The following is a 22,278-nucleotide window of genomic DNA, read 5'->3' as shown; positions in this document are numbered from 1 at the left end:
AATTGGTCACCTGAAAACCGACTAAACAATTCTCGGCAAAACCAAGTCATCTCAGTTTACGCAAACACTGTAGGAACTTGCACACAAATCATGAAATCAGTCAATACTGAATACATCGTATCAGTGTTCTGCACTCTGTGTGTGTGTGTGTGTGTGCGCGTGTGTTGTGTGTGTGTGTGGGGGGGGGGGATAGAGAGAGGAGATGATGTGGGGGAGAGGAGGAGGGGGGGGGGGGGGGGGGGGGCGGTAGTGGCACTCACTATTTGTCACACGTGCCGAAAAATGAGGACCGGTGGTTTTATTTTATGTCATCGTATCCTGAGGGCGTGCATCATCAACCGCGTGCATCATCAACCGCGTGCATCATCAACCGCTGGACGAGACTCGAATATTTAAGGACACCATGATATAGCTGGAGTATAGCTCTCTGTTCTGTAAAACAACATTTACTCACACATATTTCCATATCAGCTAGGGTGGAAGACATCAGCGGTATTTCGTCTTCCGTCTTTCAATAAGTTTGGAGTTGTGTTTGATTACAGAATTTAATTGTCAAAATATCCATGCTGGTCACCTACCTGACGACACATCATGGTTTGACCCCTGACCTCACAGCCCGCTAAGCTACAAATTTCTCCGATGAAACAGTCTGTGCACTTGCCTTGTGAAAGCTGTAACTCCATTTTGAATATGTATTGTAACTCTTCTTGTGTTGTCACAGGTAGCCCAGTCATCGAAGTCACCGCAATTCTGTGGGCAGCGTTTCGTCCTTTAGGCGTACCCGAAACCAATGATAGTGGGTTCGAATCCCGGTTCGCCCCGATTATATTTCTTGATTTGTCAGCACCATACCCGTGCTCCTGGGTTACACCAAAGTTGTAAACATCTGAGACCAATCTCATTAAAATCACATCTAAGTTCTCGCTGCCATCAGCCAATTGGAAAGCATCTTTCACGAGCTTTACGGCAATCGTTTCAAAGTGGCGTCTTCCATTTTAGACTACGCTTGAAAAATATGTTGACACAGTTCTCGATTAAAAATTTTGAAAACTGAACATACGAACATTCTGGAATGTCTAAAATGGGGTTGAGAATGTATGGCAGTGCTTCACGTGCAACACCTCCTACGTTCAAATGTTTATCCGACGGAAACGAGAGATAGACGATCATTTTGACGGAACCAGTTGTAAGTGGCGTAACTGTCGTTCGGAATACCCCGTGTTAACGTTTTCGAGATTGCATGATTAGAAAACACATTCAGACTGTCACTTTCATGATCTGGTAGGCGTCGCTTTGATTGGTCGGATGAAAGGTCGTTCTGACGTGACCCGTAATGGTGTGTCCTCAGATCTTTGTCTAGCCAGAGCGAGAACAAAGATCTGATTTTGATGAGATTGCTCTGATACCTGCATCACTTCGGGCTTTCCTCTTACATTAAGCTGACATGTCGTGATATAACTGAAAAGCTGTTCAAAGCTGCGTTAAACCTAACTCACTCATTATTTTTTGCATTATGACAGCAACTTGTTTCCATTTGATGTCGTGCGGACAAAAACTGCAAAAATACCTTAAAGGGCGGGACCCTTTCGTGAACAAACGGTTTATGAATAATGCTCGGAAATTCGTTTTAGAGGTTATTTGAACAAAAGTCTGATTTGTTGCCTTGAAAATGCAAAGAAAGTAGAACGTTCTCAAATTCCCATTCAGAATAAGCCACCAGTTGAGCTGCCTTATGTGTATACAATGTTTCCTGCATAGATATTGAAGGGTTTATGTGTAATACTCCAAATATAACATTGCCTTCATTTAAACATAAATTCTTTTTATTGAAAATACAATGGTAACCAGAACTCCTGATTAGCAAAAGGAATATGTTCAGCTCTTGCTTGATACACAAATTTTTCATGGAGTGATATTGACTTATTTATGAATAATGTTCCGGCAACGAAAAATAGCGGAAGAAAGGGAGAAAACAATACACCATTCAGTCAGTATTAAGTAAACAGGTATTTTCTTCCGTTGTATTACAGCAGGACATCACAGCTTTCGTTTCAATTAAAGCTATATGGGTACTTTAGAGTTGTACTTCAACTGTGATCCCTGCCTGACTGTCAAACAAAATGACTATTTAAATAGTCCACACCCCCATTCCTCCCGGCCGCTGCGGATGTTGACTCTACAGGAACAAGGCTGTCCATTGATAACCTCATGTCGCACACCAGCCTGACACCGGCCATCTTTGTAGCACACTGCAGACGAACAGATCAGCCTCATTAATAACAAAGTCAACATTGCTGTAGCTTACTGTATAACGTCATAGTTAATGCAGGCTAGAATATTAGCCTCCTTAAAAACAGGTACAACATTTATATAATTTACTGCACAACAACATAGTTGCTGAGGGCGAGAACATCAGCCTCAGTAACATCATATACAACAATGATGCAACTTACTGTACAACAACATAGTTGCTGAGGGCGAGAACATCAGCCTCAGTAACATCATATACAACATTGATGCAACTTACTGTACAACAACATAGTCGCTGAGGGCGAGAACATCAGCCTCAGTAACATCATATACAACATTGATGCAACTAACTGTACAACAACATAGTCACTGAGGGCGAGAACATCAGCCTCAGTAACATCATATACAACAATGATGCAACTTACTGTACAACAACATAGTCGCTGGGGGAGAGAATATCAGCCTCAGTAACATCATATACAACATTGATGCAATTTACTGTACAACAACATAGTCGCTGAGGGCGAGAACATCAGCCTCAGTAACATCATATACAACATTGATGCAACTAACTGTACAACAACATAGTCGCTGGGGGAGAGAATATCAGCCTCAGTAACATCAAATACAACATTGATGCAACTAACTGTACAACAACATGGTCGCTGAGGGCGAGAACATCAGCCTCAGTAACATCATATACAACATTGATGCAACTAACTGTACAACAATATAGTCGCTGGGGGAGAGAATATCAGCCTCAGTAACATCAAATACAACATTGATGCAACTAACTGTACAACAACATGGTCGCTGAGGGCGAGAACATCAGCCTCAGTAACATCATATACAACATTGATGCAACTAACTGTACAACAACATAGTCGCTGGGGGAGAGAATATCAGCCTCAGTAACATCAAATACAACATCGGCGCTGAGGGAGAGAATATCCATGTATACTTATAAAGCACAGGTGTGGTAGTTTACTACTTCATTCGCTCTGTCCCTTTGTGCGAGGACGAAACCAAGTTGTAGACCGGATTCACCTTTCGGCTTGCCAAGGAATGATAAAAGTTGTGGGGAATGTCCACATACATTCGGGTGCACTCGGTATATTCCGCTACTAAGGTGCACTCGGCTTTTCCGCAACCATCACGTGACTCTAAACATTCGGGTGCAATCGACGTATTCCGTTAACTTACCATTATGTGACAAAACATGCATTCGGGTGGACTCGACATATTCCGCTACATACAGGCATCGGTACTCACAGGTTTGTGGTGGCAGGACCGAACCTCGGATACACATGTACTTCTTGCAGGTGTGGACGTTCAGGTGGGGCGCTCTGAAGCTGCGTATACAGACGCCCTCCGGAGTCGTGCAATCTGATTAGAAATTAATATCAACCACAGAAAATAATATAATTGTAAGTTTTCACCTTTTCTCAGAGACAAGTGCTGAGATTAATCGCAAACCCTTGACCTGCATTGATACCAAACTTGCATGTGACACACAAAGGCTAGTTGCATGTGAAAATAATAGATACATTATTTTAGATGCTACTATTTAATGGTTACGGTGGGCTAATAACAGCCATTATCACACTTCATCGTTTGGAAGATAAAACATCAATGAGTTTGTAGTAAAAATGAAATGTCACGTTACCATGCAAGCTCACGCTCGGCCCTGGTTTGAAAGCATGTTTGCCACCGCCGATACCGGTACACACAGCAGTTCCGCAGTCATTGTTGTAGTTGTCTCCCTTGGCATAGCACGTCCCGTCCTCGGTTTTGCAATCGCAAACTTCAGTTGATATGAAAAATGAATGTGTCAGTGGATATGAAAAATGTTTTAATGTCCGTTTGAAAAGGAATAAGCGAAGGAGAACGACATAAAAGGAATGTCGGAGGTGTTATGTGCATGTCAACTGCCCTGTCAAGATAAGATAAGATAAGATAAGATGAGATGAGATGAGATGAGATGAGATGAGATGAGATGAGATGAGATGAGATGAGATGAGATGAGATGAGATGAGATGAGATGAGATGAGATGAGATGAGATGAGATGAGATGAGATGCAGTTTAACATAAATAGCCCCTAAATGCCGAGCGCCAGACAGGGTAACAACAAGTACCTTCTTCTAACGTCAGTTGATATTAAGCGGCCAGGGACTGAACCCCGGATCTTCCGCTCCCCTGGCGGACGCTCTACCACTATACCATGGAGGCGGTCGAGGTAAGACAAGATAAGATAATTAAATAATATAAAAATGCGATAAGACGAGATGAAATAAAATATAATAAGATTAAATAAAATCAATAATATTTATGAATTAAAATAAAAGATATATATTTCTTCGCAGGATATGCTGGAAGTCTTATAAAGCGTCTTGTAATAAGGCGAGGTGAGGCGACGTGAGGCGAGGTGAGGTGAGGTGAAATGGGGTATAACGTCGCGTCCAAGATTATTGCACTTATATAGCGACATGCGTGCACGCGTGTGTGTGTGTGTGTGTGTGTGTGTGTGTGTGTGTGTGGCTGCTTATACTAGTCCGGACTGATGCCGATTTATAGTGCCATGCCGCAGTTCAACATGAATACGCCACTCAGACACAGTATACTGACTACTACTACAACAAGTCATATAAAAGTTTGTCGGAGAAGGTTTAAAGTCACGTACCAGGTACAATCGCTTGGCAGTCTGAAACCATAAACGGGATAAATAGGACTCCACTAACAAACTAAACAGTCACCGGAATGGTATGGGAAACACATATCGCAACTGAGGCTAGTGTGTTATTAAGGAGTGGGAAATAGGGTTAACGCCGCTTTTAACAGTATTGCAGTTACATCAGGGCGTGTCAGTTTACTATGGGAGAAAAGCCCTAAGGGATGCATTTCTCACACGCCTCGCAAACCCACGAGCACGGGTATGGTACTGACAAAGCTAGAAAAACGGCGTAATAAAGAATGGGTTGTACACTTCAGAACCGAAAAATGTTTGTAGGTCGATGATCCATATTGATATGTTTTTTAAATTATTTTTTAATACTATTTTCTGTTGTGTATTACAATTTTAATACGTATGTAACGGCATATTATGCTACTTTAAAATGTTTTATCAATATTTTGTATTTATATCGACCTATCCGAACGAATCGACATGTTTCCAAAGTTTCGGACCTAAACAAACCAATGAAAACCAGGTGGATCAGAAGTTTAGCCTACCCTGTTTGATTTCCTCGAGTGGTTCCCCGGGTACCTTGCACTTTAGGGTGGTACAGGGATCTACCCGTCTCTCGTATCCCAGGTCGCGACACACGTCTCTGTCAGGGCAGGCCTCTGTCGATGAAAACATGGAATGAATGGATCGGTAAAGACGTTGATGTACACTGGATCGATAAAGATAAGTTATACGTTGTACACAGGGTGTTTTCTTATATGTTTAAACACCGAAACTAAAAGTTAAGTTTCCATTGCCTAATCGCCCGAATTGCGAATAATACAACTTCAGCTTCATGGGTAAACACAATAAAAAATAACTTTAGTGTTCAACATATGAATTAATCAAATGCACCGTATGTAGACTCAGGCAGCAGCAAACAGTTTATAAAAAGACACACACATTACAAATTGTGTGACCTTAACTTAAGATGTGATATGTTACCGTGTGGTTGTGGTGAGAATGACGTCACTACCCTTGTCCCGTTGGGTTTCTTGTAGTTGTGTAAGGAACACGTATACCGTCGGCACCCCACAGTCACCACGCCCTGCCGGGGCACACACGCCCCATCATACTCACAACCTGCAACGCCAAAAAGAATAGAAGTAGAACATTCCTATGTTATTAGCTGCGTTGTGAAGTTTATCCAGTCGAAGTTTGTTTGATTCTTTAACGCCTCATTCGACAATATTACAGCTACATGACGATGGTCTGTAAATAACTGAGTCTGGATCAGACAATCCAGGGATTGACGTCATGAACATTGATCTTCGCAGTTGGGTTATTATGAAATGCATCAGCCAAGACAGCGAGCCTGATCATCTGATCGACTTAATCGACACTTACAAGCATCGGTTGCTGAAGACCTATTCTACCCCAGGTCTTAAAGGGCTCCCAGTAGAAGTTTGCAGTGGAAATTTAAGTACAGAAGATTGGATGAAGAGGATGTGTGACTTTTTATCTGTTTGGCTTTTATTGTCGGATAGCTATTGATAGTCCGCTTGTAAAGCGCATAACTCCACATACAATGTATGTTGGAAGTGCGGCATTATTATCACTTCGTCAATTAATTAGTTTGCACTCGATGTTGCATTCTCAGTTCCATCAAGCTGCCTGCGAGGCGCTAGAACATTAACAGCCACACCACCATCTCATCTTACCGCGTGCTCATTCACTGGGTGAACAAAGTCACCTGTCTAATGAAACGTCATGGGCTTTAATATGGGCAGGAGCGAAGCCCAAGATTCAGCTCTTAAGAGTCAAGCTACAAACACGGTCACCCATCAGAGGACTCTCCACGACCAACTTCGCCCGATGTGTGACCTGTGCGCTGTACACAGGTACAAGGCCACGTACCTCCATATCCAGACATCAATGTATCCTTTCTACAGAATCGCCCGTCATGTACCCATTAAACAAATGTTTTATACCCAATAGTTCGACCTATAACCAAACATACAACCGCAATATACCTACACCAATAGTTCGATTGGAGATGATTTCTTTTTAGTTTTGTCACAAGGCTAGTAATTACAATAATTTATTAAGAATGGTGTGTGGTATACTTCAGGAACACACGGCGCTGTATATCTCATGGTGCTCCAGGCTTGTGTGTGATACCTACCGCAGTATAGGCTGTTGTATTGGCAGTAACTGTCAGGGGAAGCACATGGTTAACTACTAGTAAAATAGAATTCAATAGTGTTCGGCGGCTATTAATTAATTTTAACTAATCAAAACTATGCGCCTTTGTGTGAACATGGAAGGCTTTGGGGATGGACAATTTCAAGAAGCGCGTTGTACCTATGTAAGAAACCTTTTTGGGCCTGACCGCTCTGTCTCCAGAGCACCTGAGTGTATATATCATAATGACACACTCGTATGTGTAATATCTACCACTCTCTTCAGAACACCTAGCTGGTATATATCATAATGACACACTCGTATGTGTAATATCTACCACTCTCTTCAGAACACCTAGCTGGTATACATCATACTGACACACTCGTATGTGTAATATCTACCACTCTCTTCAGAACACCTAGCTGGAATATATCATAATAACACACTCGTATTTGTAATATCAACCACTCTCTTCAGAACACCTAGCTGGTATACATCATAATGACACACTCGTATGTGTAATATCTACCACTCTCTTCAGAACACCTAGCTGGTATATATCATAATGACACACTCGTATGTGTAATATCTACCAATCTGTTTTTAGAACACCTGGCTGTATATAAATATTATCATAATGACCTCATCGGGAATGTGACACCTACCGCTGTGTCTCCAGAACACCTGCAGTCCCCGGATGGTACACTTGAGGAACACACAGGGCTGTATATTGGGGATTGAGAACTGGAGATGACGGGCGTGCGGTGTCCCATCAGCTAGGTAACACGTCTGTTTGTCATCACTCAGAGTGGCCCGAACGAAAACTGTAACATACATGCTGGCAATAGATAACTTTTCAATCCACAGGAAAGGTAAGGATCATATACAGCTTGTGGGCATTGATTCACATCAACGATGGGAAGTAGAACATAAGGGCCCCAGAGCAAGGACATTCTAATCCCCATGTCAGTATCCCCTTTTGAGTATATCAACCAACATTTTAAAAAAGGAAACAAGAAACAGGCAGTGAAACTCACCATCCAAGCGGGTCAGTTCAGATGGATGCTGGCAGATCACACAAGTTGCCATGACGGCAATGAACACAGCTGCGCACAAGGTGGTCGCGCTCATTCTGAAACAGAGAAAAAAATAGAAAAATAACAAGACTTAACCTCCATAGAGATAAAGGTGTTAAACGCAGAGCAGCCAAACAGATTTTATTACGTAATCGAAGTACTCATTGAAAGAAATACGTCATTAGTTGTCCTTTGGTACCCGGACTTTCCAAGTAACTGTTGCAAAGAAATGGAATGCTCCTCCAATTGCCCGCAGAACAGCCCCATCACTTCATATTTTCATCATTTTGGTTCGATAACTCGAACAATTAACATTTGTTTGAGCATCCTTCCTTGCATGGAAGTTAACAAATTGTTAGAATTATTTTTGAACGGAACAACCAAAGAAGGAAGCCTGTGTCAGCCAAAGAAGCAAACCTTTGTTTGCAGAAACAGTCATGAACGTTTTAAGGTTGATTATCCTGCATTATTCGACATTGTGACAGGGCCAAATATGGCCTCCAAGATTCATCGGATCGACTTGAAAGTTGTTGGTGAGTATGTTTATTGTCCGACACGTGTAATAACAAACCAGTCGTAAGTATGTAAGTAGCCTCTCATACGACACTCATCAAGCCTGACCACCAGTTCAATGTTAGTCGCCTCTCATACTACGCTCATCAAGCCTGACCACCAGTTCAATGTAAGTAGCCTCTCATACTACGCTCATCAAGCCTGACCACCAGTTCAATGGAAGTCGCCTCTCATACTACACTCATCAGGCCTGACCACCAGTTCAATGTAAGTAGCCTCTCATACTACGCTCATCAAGCCTGACCACCAGTTCAATGTTAGTCGCCTCTCATACTACGCTCATCAAGCCTGACCACCAGTTCAATGGAAGTCGCCTCTCATACTACACTCATCAGGCCTGACCACCAGTTCAATGTAAGTAGCCTCTCATACTACGCTCATCAAGCCTGACCACCAGTTCAATGTTAGTCGCCTCTCATACTACACTCATCAAGTCTGACCACCAGTTCAATGTAAGTAGACTCTCATACTACGCTCATCAAGCCTGACCACCAGTTCAATGTAAGTCGCCTCTCATACTACGCTCATCAAGCCTGACCACCAGTTCAATGTAAGTAGCCTCTCATACTACGCTCATCAGGCCTGACCACCAGTTCAATGTAAGTCGCCCATCACACGACAATCCACTCTGTGTTCCTAGGCCCAACAAATCGATGTTTAGAGTTGCGTCGCCCAAGGATCCGAAGATCTGAGGTTCAAATCCAAGATTCCCACAATGATGATGTTTGGGTTGTCAGCACCATGCTGAAAGAACAAGTCCCTACGTCTTGGTTCTCTCATGACTTTCCTCCAACATATGAGTCCTAACCACGTGGTGTTAACCCATATGATAGTGTTGGAATATTGTTAAAAGGGTCTAAAAGTAAAGCACTCCCTCACTCAGTAACACTATTGCCTACTGGAATGAAAGGTACTTAAATGAAGGCACCATAAAGGTACCTAGTACCTAGTTAACAGCATAAAGTCATAATCACAATGTACCAAACTGGACACGATGCGAAACATCCATTCCTAGCTGAAATATAATAGTGGTTTAAACAGAACCTTTCCATAACACAATCAATTATATGTAAAATATGAGATAAAAAAATAAAAGACACAGTAAAGATACATGTATGTAATTCACTTCTAAACAACGCCAGGAGTATACGAAATAGTCACAGAACAAGGGAAAACATCTCACCTGGTAAGACCCGCACAAGATTGCATGCCTGGCGTCTTACCTGCTTCTGCAGGATGTGGGTGGTTGGCACAGAGTATTGAGGACAGAGTGCGAATAATATAACTTCATTCAATTGGTATGTAAATATTTTATTGACCACAACCAGTTATATTCAATCTGTCGCCAATGGAACCATGACCTTTCATACATGTTTGACGACGTCTAACGTAGATATATTGGACTGTGTTGTCGATATATAGTAAGGTAGGTCCTAATGAGCGGATTATCTTACGGTACATCAATATAAAATTTGAATAATATGCTTCATGCTGAACTCCAATGCAAAGCTAGTTGGTCCGAAATAAAAATCTGATACTGACTTTTGGTTTCTAATCACAGATATCGCCTGATAACGACCTTTAGTTTGTTATCACAGATAAAGCCTGATAACGATTTTTGGTTTGTTATCACAGATAAAGCCCGATAACGACCTTTAGTGTGTTATCACAGATAAAGCCAGATAACGACCGTTGGTGTGTTATGACAGATAAAGCCCAATAACGACCGTTGGTATGTTATCACAGATAAAGCCCAATAACGACCTTTAGTTTGTTATCATACATAAAGCCCGATAACGACTTTTGGTTTGTTATCACATATAAAACCTGATAACGACCTTTAGTTTGTTATCTCAGATAAAGCCCGATAACGACCTTTAGTGTGTTATCACAGATAAAGCCTGATAACGACCGTTGGTGTGTTATGGCAGATAAAGCCCGATAACGACCGTTGGTATGTTATCACAGATAAAGCCGGATAACGACCTTTAGTTTGTTATCATACATAAAGCCTGATAACGACTTTTGGTTTATTATCACATATAAAACCTGATAATGACCTTTAGTTTGTTATCATACATAAAGCCTGATAACGACTTTTGGTTTGTTATCACAGATAAAGCCTGATAACGACTTTTGGTTTGTTATCATAAATACATAAATGATAATGACCTTTGATTTGTTATCACAGATAAAGTCTGGAAACGACTTTTTGGTTTGTTATCAAAGATAAAGCTTGATAACGATTTTTGATTTGTTATCACAGATAAAACCAGATAACGACCTTTAGTGTGTTATCACAGATAAAGCCTGATAACGACATATTATTTGCTGTCATTAAATAGTGTACAACCAATCCACTGTGTACTGCTGTTGTAATTGCTGTGCAGTAATTTTTATTAATTTGTAAACCAAGTGAACTTTTATTATACATTTGTTTGTTTGTTTGTTGGTTTCACACTAATTTCTTTCACGTACAGATTTCTGGGTTAACATATTGTTTCAATCTTGGAATCGACAGGTGACACCATACACATCTTCAGAAGGAACACAGCTTACTTTTAGTTGTTTATCTGTGCGCTTGTGTTTTTTCTCTCAATTTCTTCTGGCTACCATGTATCTGTGTGGGTTGAGATCCCCACCTACCGGGTATCTGCGGGTGTAGAGACCCCCTACCTACTGGGCATCTGCGGGTATAGAGACTTCCTACCTACCGGGTATTGGCGGGTGTAGAGACCCCCCCTACCTGCCGGACATTGGCGGGTGTAGAGATCCCCCTACCTACCGGGTATCTGAGGGTGTAGAGACCCCTACCTACCGGGTATCTGCGGGTGTAGAAACCCCCTACCTACTGGGCATCTGCGGGTATAGAGACTTCCTACCTACCGGGTATCTGCGGGTGTAGAGACCCCTACCTACCGGGTATCTGCAGGTGTAGAGACCCACTACCTACCGGGTATTGGCGGGTGTAGAGATCCCCCTATCTGCCGGACATTGGCGGGTGTAGAGATCCCCCTACCTACCGGGTATTGGCGAGGCGTAGAGGCCCCCTACCCCCCGCTTATCATGCTGGTGTGGAGACTCCCCTACCTACTGGGTATCTGCGGGTGTAGAGACCCTGTCTCCCATGATCGAAGGGTTGTAGGATCACCGGTCTACCAGTATCGGATGGTGTAGGGTCTCCTGTCTACCAGTATCGGATGGTGTAGGGTCTCCTGTCTACCAGTATCGGAGGCTGTAAGGTTTCCTTTCCACCGATATCGGCGGGTGTAGGGCCTCCTGTCTTTCGGTACAGGAAGGTGTAGGGTTTCCAGTCTACCTGAATACGAGTGTGTAGGGTCTCCTGTCCACTGGTATGGGAGGGTGTAGGGTTTCCTGTCTACCGGTATCGGAGGGTGTAGGGCTTCCTGTCTACCGGTATCGGAGGGTGTAGGGTCTCCTGTCTACTGGTATCGGAGGGTGTAGGGTCTCCTGTCTACCGGTATCGGAGGGTGTAGGGTCACCTGTCCACCGGTACCGGAGGGTGTAGGGTTTCCTGTCCACTGGTATCGGAGGGTGTAGGGTTTCCTGTCTACCGGTATCGGAGGGTGTAGGGTCACCTGTCCACCGGTACCGGAGGGTGTAGGGTTTCCTGTCCACTGGTATCGGAGGGTGTAGGGTTTCCTGTCTACCGGTATCGGAGGGTGTAGGGTTTCCTGTCCACTGGTACGGGAGGGTGTAGGGTCTCCTGTCTACCGGTATCGGAGGGTGTACGGTTTCCTGTCCACTGGTATCGGATGGTGTAGGGTCACCTGTCCACTGGTATCGGAGGGTGTAGGGTTTCCTGTCTACCGGTATCGGAGGGTGTAGGGTTTCCTGTCCACTGGTATCGTAGGGTGTAGGGTTTCCTGTCTACCGGTATCGGAGGGTGTAGGGTCTCCTGTCTACCGGTATCGGAGGGTGTAGGGTCTCCTGTCCACTGGTATCGGAGGGTGTACGGTTTCCTGTCTACTAGTATCGAAGGGTATAGGGTTTCCTGTCTACCACTAAATGCCAACACATTCTCAATTCCTTTACGCGTTTACATCTTTTATTTTCATGTGTTTTAGTAACATTTTGGTCTTTACTTTTTGATGAATAAATCTATATTTAAATATATAAAAAGATATATATTATTCAAAGGCTTGATGACATTGGCCAAATCTTCCCTATAGCAAACTGGGGCATATGTTTCATATTTCATGAGGAATCAAAATGTTCGGCACCTTATTAATTCCCATAATCTTTATTACAGCATTTGCGTCGTTGAGAGTATTTCTCCAGGATCGGGAGATATTATTAATGAACTTTCATACTTTAGAAAAGTGCCCATGGCATTAAATGTTTCCTTAAAAACACTGGGAACAATTAAACAAGGGAAGTATACTTTCATCATTGCAAAGATTGTTTTTAATTGTGTAAATACTCCTTAGTGTACCAATTATGGAAAGTAGAATGTGGGTATGAAAACTGATATCAGCGCTAATTAACTGTCAAGTGCTGGCTTTCATTTGTCAATTGCAAATCACCTTTCAGAGACAAATAACTGTTGACTTCCCTTGTTAAGTTTCCACCTTTGTTATTTTATTACTTTTGTTGTACTTACAGGCACATATGATGAAGTTGTAGGTATATAGTCCGAAACGTTGTGTTCCTCATAATAAAGTAGTTGATATCCATAATTATATTCTCTTCCCCTGGTGGTTTTGCCAGAGTGGTTCAAATGATATCTTTTCTAAATGTAGTTGGTCAGTTTTCTGGCGAGATCTCCATCTCTTCCACGAAAAGAAAGCATTTTCCCAACTGGGTTAATAACAGTGAGATATGTTTTCAATATTGGTCCCCAATAAGGCAAAATCCTCGGGTAACTGTAAATCTGTTTCCACAATATTATTAATAGTTGAAATCTTCATTGAGTCAATAAGATTCCTATTTGCGATGTACACTCTAAATCTTGTCAGGTTTGTTATTCCAAAGGGAATTGCATACGATTCTCTCTAGTTTATCAGTGAAAGACATGGCCGTGAAGATATGCACAGGAGTAGAAAGTGTTAATGTTTTTTTCATCATTTTTATTTTATCGATTTATGTTAGATTTCTTTTTCTCCAATTTCTCAAAATACTTAAAATAGTTTGATTTTTTTTTGTCTGGTATTAACTACCCACAATACATTCAATTGAGCATTAAGTTGTAATTTCAAGATGCTATATTTAAATTTCAAGATACTTATTTGGAATTTCAACATAGCATCTTGAAATTTCTATTGAAGCCTTTGAGGGCTATTTGTTTATTTTTTTTATTGAAATGACAAGATACATACTGAGCTGAAATTTCAACTAAATGATCCTGAAAATGTCAAGATAATAAGTTTAAATTTTAGGATTCTAACTTACAATTTCAACGTATGTATCCTGTGATTTTAAGATGCTAAGTTGAAATTTCAAGATGCTAAGTAGACTAAATTTTAGCTTCGTATGTTAAAATTCAAGAATAAAATAAAAAACAGCTGGCCCAGCAAGGTTCAGTGAGCTGAATACATTCAACTAATGTACCTTCAACTTCAACTCAGGGTTTTGAAATTTCAAGAGAAAGGTAAATATGCAAATGGCCCCAAAAGACTTTCATAGTATAGACAAAGTGTAGCGTTTTTAGGATACTTTCGTGTTTGCGCCATCTTTGCTTTGCATTAATGTTAATACTGGCTATCGACATAATGATACATTTTTTTCTGATTTACGAGGCGATGTTTTTTGTTTGTTTGTTTGTTTGTTTGTTTAACATCAGCTACATGACGGCGGTATGTAATCGAATCTGGACCACACAATCCAGTGACTGACATCGTTCCACGCATTCGAGATGCGATGACACGCAATCAACCAAGTCACCGAACCGGACCCCCCGATCCAATTTGTCGCCTCCAACAACCCGACCTACGTTATTGCGCAGCTACACTGATTTAAGGAGTTGAATAACACATCAAGTGACATTTATACATGTCCTGTAATAATATACAACATTCGTGTACATTACCTTTTTGAGTAGTATATAGCCTTACCAAGAATCCCGGATCTGGTGACAGCGATCATTAGAGTCTATTAACATCAGAAACATCATCGCAGGTCTCGGAGTGCTTTAATGTATCCGCCTTATTGAATAAGCCACCATTTGCATGTCAAGTCTGAATAAAGAAAGTTGTACTGGTCTGTCACGGGGGCAGAATGGAGAAAGCACTTGGAAACCAGCGCTGGAGTTTTGAATGTTATTGTGAGTATTTTATGTACGCTTCAGTTATATTAGCAGTTGCGACCAATAAAGATCGCAAAATTTTCTCGACTGGTGTGAGTATACGTTTGAGAAGTGGTTGATTAATAATGAGTACAAGAGACGCGACTCACGTTAACTAGGACAGATTAACATCGACTTGATGGTTTGTCGTCGGTTCAGGTACGAAAGAAAACAAAAGAAAACGAAAGAAAACAAGAGTTATCCCCCTTTGACCACGCTGAGCTCTCAGAGCCAAATGCCGCCGTTGAAGTAATGAGCGGACGCAATGTCATTTTTTGTGTATCTATTTAGTTTTTGCGAATAAGTGAGTTGGTTTTAACGCTGATTTGAACGATATTCCAGTTAGATCCCGGCGTGTTAGGTTGATGTGGGAGTAGTTTTATCTGATCATATCTGTTTCTTCTGTGGAGATTTAGGTAATCTAGAGCAAGAAAATATATGACATTAACTGGTCACCTCTTACTTTTGCCATATGACTGCCGCTTGTATAATGTCAAGCCTGCCATTCATGTCTTGTATTGCGAATCCCACGTCAGAAACGATAACGTCACTTTAAATTACTATGATGTCAGCAAGCAATGGATGGCGTTATATGTTGTCGTTATATTGTACCAGAAGGTGGATTAAAAATAATGACTGAAATCAATAGTTTTTCTTAATTAAAATATTGTTTGTTTGTTTGCTTGTGGTTTAACGCCTCAATATTCCAACTATATGACGGCGGCCTGTAAATAATCGAGTCTGGACCAGACAATCAAGTGATAATTAAACAGCTTAAGCATCGGTCCGCGCGATTGGGACACGAGGACATGTATCAACCAAGTCAGCGAGCCTGACCATCCGACCCATTTCGTCGCCTTCTTACGGCGAGCATAGGTTGCTGGGGACCAATTTTAACCCGGGATCTGAAAATAGAGTTAAACAATTCGTCATAATTAATGTAGGTTACAGCGGCGAGAACCCACCCGGGAAGCCCTGTATACTGCAGCCGCCGCCAGTCAAAGCTCCTCGCCGTATTTACATGTCTCCACATTTGGGTTTCAAGGGGGAAAATCACAATGGTGGCAACGATGCTACAGTGAGGAAGATAGCCATGTTTCGTTGAAGTATAAACAGTTGCGATTAACGCTGCTTTGAACAGTGTTTCAATTATCGTGTCATCTTGATTTGTGAGAAAAGCCCGAAGTGATACAGATTAATGTTGACAAATTTACGAGTTTCATTATCAAAGAAGCGTTCATAAAATCCGGGTATAATTGCCACCAACGTTGATCCATGGGCCTCTTTCCTCAAAGCGATCTCAACAAGGAACATGTCGTAGTTGACAAATCCCAACGTTGCAGTGGAAAAAAGTAGTAGTAGTAGTAGTAGTAGTAGTAGCATAGCACAACTGAGAGAGTGAGTGTAGTTTTACGCCGCTTTTAGCAATATTCCAGATATATCACGGCGGAGGATACCAGAAATGGGCACGGGTCTTCAATTGCATAAGTAATAGAAGGGGAAGTACATGTATATGTATCATTTTCGCTTTTGTAGTAGTAGTAGTAGTAGTAGTAGTAGTAGTAGTAGTAGTAAAAGGAGAACCACAAGTTGTTACATCTAGATTTGTCTGATTTTCCATCTTATATCGGACATTCGTGACTGTTGACAAGTCTTTCCTAATCTTACATCTGACATTCTTGATTGCTGACAAGTCTATCCTAGCATCTGATGTCTGACATTCGTGACTGTTGACAAGTCTCTCCCAGTCTTATGTCGGACATCGTTGACTGTTCGCGAATCTATCTCTATGCTTGTCGTAAGAGGCGACTAACGGGTTCGGTTGGTCAGGCTCGCTGACTTGGTTGATGCATGCCATCGTATCCCAATTGCGTGGGTCGATGCTCATGATGTCAATCACTGGATTGTCTGGTCCAGACTCGATTATTTACAGACAGCCGTCATGCAGTCGGAATATTGCTGAGTGCGGGTAATTTAAGGAAGCAATAGTGGGTGAAAATGTGGTTGTTAGGAAAATGGGAGGAAGGAATGGAGGAAGAGAATATAGTTTTCGGGGTAACTTAAAGAGGATACGAAAGACTAGAAGATGATGATTCTCAGCTTAACGAGAGGACTATATGAGTGAGTGAAAGAAAACAAGAGTTGTCACCCTTTGACCACGCTGTGTGTCACGCGTTGCCGTTGACGAAATGCCATCTAGGTTATCACGGCGTGTGAGCTTGATGTGGGAGGAAAGTCAGATGCGATGCAGGTCTCAGACGTATACCACTTTTGTAAAACCCACAAGCGTGGGTATGATGCTGCTATATCAAGAAACATCATCGGGGCGAACCGGGATTCGAACCCACAATAATTAGTTTCTGAAATATCCTTTTTATCATATACTTTTTGTTTATAATTATTTCATTAAAAATATGAAACCTTGAAACGTAAATTCACTTTTCATCACCCCTTGTGTTTGCGTCTTAGAAGGTAGTTTCGTGTTTGTAAAATCTTAAAAATATAAACAAAAGTAATAAGGAAATATTTAGGGTCACGAACATTCTTTATCAAACATTTAGACATGAATGTATACAAAATCAACTTCAACAAAAGATATTCTTGAAATCTACGAGACCGCTGTTGGGCGAGAAGCAATACGCGCTGGTCAAGTAAAAAAAACCCGGCGCTTTGCGAAACGAACAGTTTCGATTGACGAGTAAAAAGAGCAATTTACAGTTTATAACGAAACATTTTCATTAGAAGAACAAACGGCAAGAACAGTTATTAACTCCATAAATTTGTAATTGGTTTGCCCTGTCAATTTAGAAATAACATAAAAAAGAAGTCAACAGTTTGTGTCACCCGTGAAGATTCATGGGTAGAATAGGTCTTCAGAAACCCATGCTTGCCGTAAAAGGTGACTATGCTTGTCGTAAAAGGCGACTAACGGGATCGGGTGGTCAGCCTCGCTGACTTGGTTTATGCATGTCATCGATCTCAACTGCGTGGATCGATGCTCATGATATCGATCACTGGATTGTCTGGTCCAGACTCAATTATTTACAGACCGCCGTCATATAGCTGGATTATTGCTGAGTGCGGCGTTAAAGAACCAACCAACCATCCAAAAGTTTGTGTTCTGAAGTGACACATCAAGTGTTATGTTCACTGCAGTGAAATATCGAGTGTTGTGTTCACTGCAGTGACACATAAAGTGTTATATTCACTGCAGTGAAACATCAAGTGTAATGTTCACTGCAGTGAAATATCAAGTGTTATGTTCACTGCAGTGAAATATCAAGTGTTATGTTCACTTCAATGAAATATCAACTGTTATGTTCAGTGCAATGAAATATCAAGTGTTATGATCACTGCAGTGAAATATCAAGTGTTATGTTAACTGCAGTGAAATATCAAGTGTTTATGTTCACTGCAGTGACACATCAAGTGTTATGTTCACTGCAGTGAAATATCAAGTGTTATCTTCAGTGCAATGAAATATCAAGTGTTATGTTCACTGCAATGAAATATTAAGTGTTATCTTCAGTGCAATGAAATATCAAGTGTTTGTGTTCACTGCAATGAAATATCAAGTGTTATGTTCACTGCAGTGAAATATCAAGTGTTATGTTCACTGCAATGAAATATCAAGTGTTATGTTCACTGCAATGAAATATCAAGTGTTATCTTCTGTGCAATGAAATATCAAGTGTTATGTTCACTGCAATGAAATATCAAGTGCTATCTTCACTGCAATGAAATATCAAGTGTTTGTGTTCACTGCAGTCCAATATCAAGTGTTATGTTCACTGCAGTGAAATATCAAGTGTTATGTTCACTGCAATGAAATATCAAGTGTTTATGTTCACTGCAGTGGCACATCAAGTGTTATGTTAACTGCAGTGAAATATCAAGTGTTATGTTCACTGCAGTCTAATATCAAGTGTTATGTTCACTGCAATGAAATATCAAGTGTTATCTTCTGTGCAATGAAATATCAAGTGTTATGTTCACTGCAGTCTAATATCAAGTGTTATGTTCACTGCAATGAAATATCAAGTGTTATCTTCTGTGCAATGAAATATCAAGTGTTATCTTCACTGCAATGAAATATCAAGTGTTTGTGTTCACTGCAGTGACACATCAAGTGTTATGTTAACTGCAATGAAATATCAAGTGTTATCTTCTGTGCAATGAAATATCAAGTGTTATCTTCACTGCAGTCTAATATCAAGTGTTATCTTCACTGCAATGAAATATCAAGTGTTTGTGTTCACTGCAGTGACACATCAAGTGTTATATTCACTGCAGTGAAATATCAAGTGTTATGTTAACTGCAGTGAAATATCAAGTGTTATGTTCACTGCAGTCCAATATCAAGTGTTATGTTAACTGCAGTGACATATCAAGTGTTATGTTCACTGCAGTGAAATATCAAGTGTTATGTTCACTGCAATGAAATATCAAGTGTTTATGTTCACTGCAGTGGCACATCAAGTGTTATGTTAACTGCAGTGAAATATCAAGTGTTATGTTCACTGCAGTCTAATATCAAGTGTTATGTTCACTGCAATGAAATATCAAGTGTTATCTTCTGTGCAATGAAATATCAAGTGTTATCTTCAGTGCAATGAAATATCAAGTGCTATCTTCACTGCAATGAAATATCAAGTGTTTGTGTTCACTGCAGTGACACATCAAGTGTTATGTTAACTGCAGTGAAATATCAAGTGTTTATGTTCACTGCAGTGACACATCAAGTGTTATATTCACTGCAGTGAAATATCAAGTGTTATGTTAACTGCAGTGAAATATCAAGTGTTATGTTCACTGCAGTCCAATATCAAGTGTTATGTTAACTGCAGTGAAATATCAAGTGTTATGTTCACTGCAGTGAAATATCAAGTGTTATGTTCACTGCAATGAAATATCAAGTGTTTATGTTCACTGCAGTGGCACATCAAGTGTTATGTTAACTGCAGTGAAATATCAAGTGTTATGTTCACTGCAGTCTAATATCAAGTGTTATGTTCACTGCAATGAAATATCAAGTGTTTCTTACAGTGCAATAAACTATCAAGTGTTATCTTCATTGCAATGAAACATCAAGTGTTATCTTCGCTGCAATGAAAATAACACTTTTCTCAACTTCAGAAAACGCAGTGAAGTCTATAATAACTACAAATAGTGACTGCTCCATCTCAGGTAACTGACTTGTTCTTAGGTTTTAATCAGAACTTTCCCGAAAAATAGACAATACCACCATGAGAAGAGAATATATGGATGTCAACTTCTGTATCATGAGGAACACAACGTTTCGGAGTATATGCTTACTCCTTCATCAGGTGAATGAATGCCTTACTGACTTTGGAGATTTAACGTGCGCTTTCCGACTGATGCGTAATTCGCACACGGGCCCGGCCAGGCCATTTAATGTGTTTCCGAAAGGGGCGAAAGTGGTGTGTGCAACCCAAGAGGGGGCTTTAGGGGTTGCTTATATAGAATTTGGGAATTTTGATATTTGGAATAGATGCCGATGGGGTTGGGGAGGAGAACTAAGGGAGCTGGGTATGGTGGATGTTTGTTTGTTTATGTAATTTTTATTTGGTAGATTATAGTTTTTTTAGATGCGTTTTATTAGTTCCGTTTTGATTAAGAATACGCCTAAGGCCTTGAAGTTTTCTAGTTTATTTTGTGGGTTTAGTATTGCTTCTAGAGTGAGAGCCTTGATTAGATTGAGGGAGGTTTGTAATGCGGTTCGATGTGTTAGGTAGTGTGTGCAGTGGATGAGTGCGTGTTCTGGGGTTTCTAGTTGTTTGCAGTGTGGGCAGTTACCTGTAGTATGTTTTTTTTTTGTTTTTTTTTTTGGTGGTTATTTAGGTTGGTGTGTCCTGTTTGGAGTTTAGTGATTACTCTGTCGATTTTTTTTGATGGATGGAAAATATTTGGTTTGGTTAGTGGTTTGCTGAGTACTCTTTTGATTTGGCTATTTGAGTTTAGATAAAGGTTATGCCATTTTTGGTGATTTTTTGCTTGTTTACGCTTTTAATTTCTGATTTTGAGATGGGTAAGTTTAAGCTTATTTCTGGGATTTTGAGGAATTGTTCAGCTGCCTTATCGGCGATTTCATTAACGTATATTCCTACGTGGGCGGGTATCCACAAAAAGGTTATTTGTTTGCCTACCTTTGTTAGGTCGTTGGAGCTTTTAAGTATTTGATTTATTAATTTAGGTTGGTTTTTGGTATTTTTGTTTTGGAGGGCATGCAGTCCACTGAGGGAGTCGGTAAGTATTAGGATTTGTTTGTGTTTTTTGTATTCTTGATTATGGAGGGCTGAGGCCATGCCCATTAGTTCTGCCGTGAATATTGATTGGTTGTTTGGGAGTCGGAAGGATTGTGTGGTTTTAGTTGGTTGTGTGGTATGGACTCCGAAACCTGTGTGTTTGGAGGTCGGATCTGAGGATCCGTCCGTGTAAATGTGACACCAACTTGGCCAATTTTCGTGTATGTCTGCTAGTGTGGTGGTTTTAGCTATGTTTGGGTCGGTTTGTTTATTTATTTGGTTAGCTAGTGTTGTGTCTATTTTGGGTATTTTAATTTTAGGAGTGAAGATATTTGATTGTTTGCAGTTTTGTTTAAGATTTTTAATTTGGTGTTCATTTAGGTAGTTTGTTATTCTTTGGGATATTGGGGTAAGTAAGGGGTGTTTACGAGCTAGAGCTTGGTTTTTTGTCTGATATTTTGGTTTATTAAGTTTTGGATTGATTGGGAGAATGCATGCCATGAGGCAGAGAGCAAATATATGTACATGTAAGGACAACAAAATTAATAAGTTACAAAAGGTGGAAAATAACACAGGGTAGAAACTAACAAAAAAAGCCAAGAGATGGTTGGCGCTGATAGGTGAATAGCAATAGACAATGAAAGCCAACACTTTGCAGTAATTAGTGCTGATGGTATGGAAGCCAGTACTTAAGTTATCATAGATAAGTAGTAGGTTATGGACACTGGGAAAACGGGAGGCCGGGGGTAACTGGCACTGACAGATGAAAGAATGGCAAATAGAAGCCAGCAATGTAATTAGTCCCGACAAAGATCAAAGTAATAAGTCCCAAGCACTCGGCAGATAGGTTCCCTGGTCACGGTTCATGGCTGGCTGGTGTCTCCTGATGTCAATGGCTTCTTGTAGTCTTTGTCGCCAGTTGTTGTTGGCCCCTCAGACCCCTCCATATCAGACTCAAAGAA

General features: G+C 40.8%; 1 protein-coding gene across 1 annotated transcript in view; it reads right to left on the bottom strand.

Moving 5' to 3' along the window:
• Positions 1 to 1,915: 1,915 nt before the first annotated feature.
• LOC139457267 (uncharacterized) overlaps positions 1,916 to 22,278 on the bottom strand; it is a 46,308-nt gene continuing 25,945 nt past the window's right edge. The window contains exons 2-10 of the mRNA XM_071238672.1: positions 12,162 to 12,637; positions 8,135 to 8,229; positions 7,763 to 7,921; positions 5,919 to 6,056; positions 5,480 to 5,593; positions 4,932 to 4,952; positions 3,917 to 4,054; positions 3,523 to 3,636; positions 1,916 to 2,249 (exon numbers count right to left, since the gene is read on the bottom strand). Coding sequence (XP_071094773.1) covers positions 2,125 to 2,249; positions 3,523 to 3,636; positions 3,917 to 4,054; positions 4,932 to 4,952; positions 5,480 to 5,593; positions 5,919 to 6,056; positions 7,763 to 7,921; positions 8,135 to 8,229; positions 12,162 to 12,637 — 1,380 coding nt within the window. The 3' untranslated portion in view covers positions 1,916 to 2,124. The remainder of the gene's footprint in view (positions 2,250 to 3,522; positions 3,637 to 3,916; positions 4,055 to 4,931; positions 4,953 to 5,479; positions 5,594 to 5,918; positions 6,057 to 7,762; positions 7,922 to 8,134; positions 8,230 to 12,161; positions 12,638 to 22,278) is intronic.

This window comes from Haliotis cracherodii, unplaced genomic scaffold (genome assembly GCF_022045235.1).
Source record: "Haliotis cracherodii isolate W230 unplaced genomic scaffold, xgHalCrac1.p SCAF_12, whole genome shotgun sequence".
Classification (NCBI taxonomy): domain Eukaryota; kingdom Metazoa; phylum Mollusca; class Gastropoda; order Lepetellida; family Haliotidae; genus Haliotis; species Haliotis cracherodii.
Note: the sequence above shows the minus strand (reverse complement) of the source record. Positions and strands in the feature narration are given on the sequence as shown.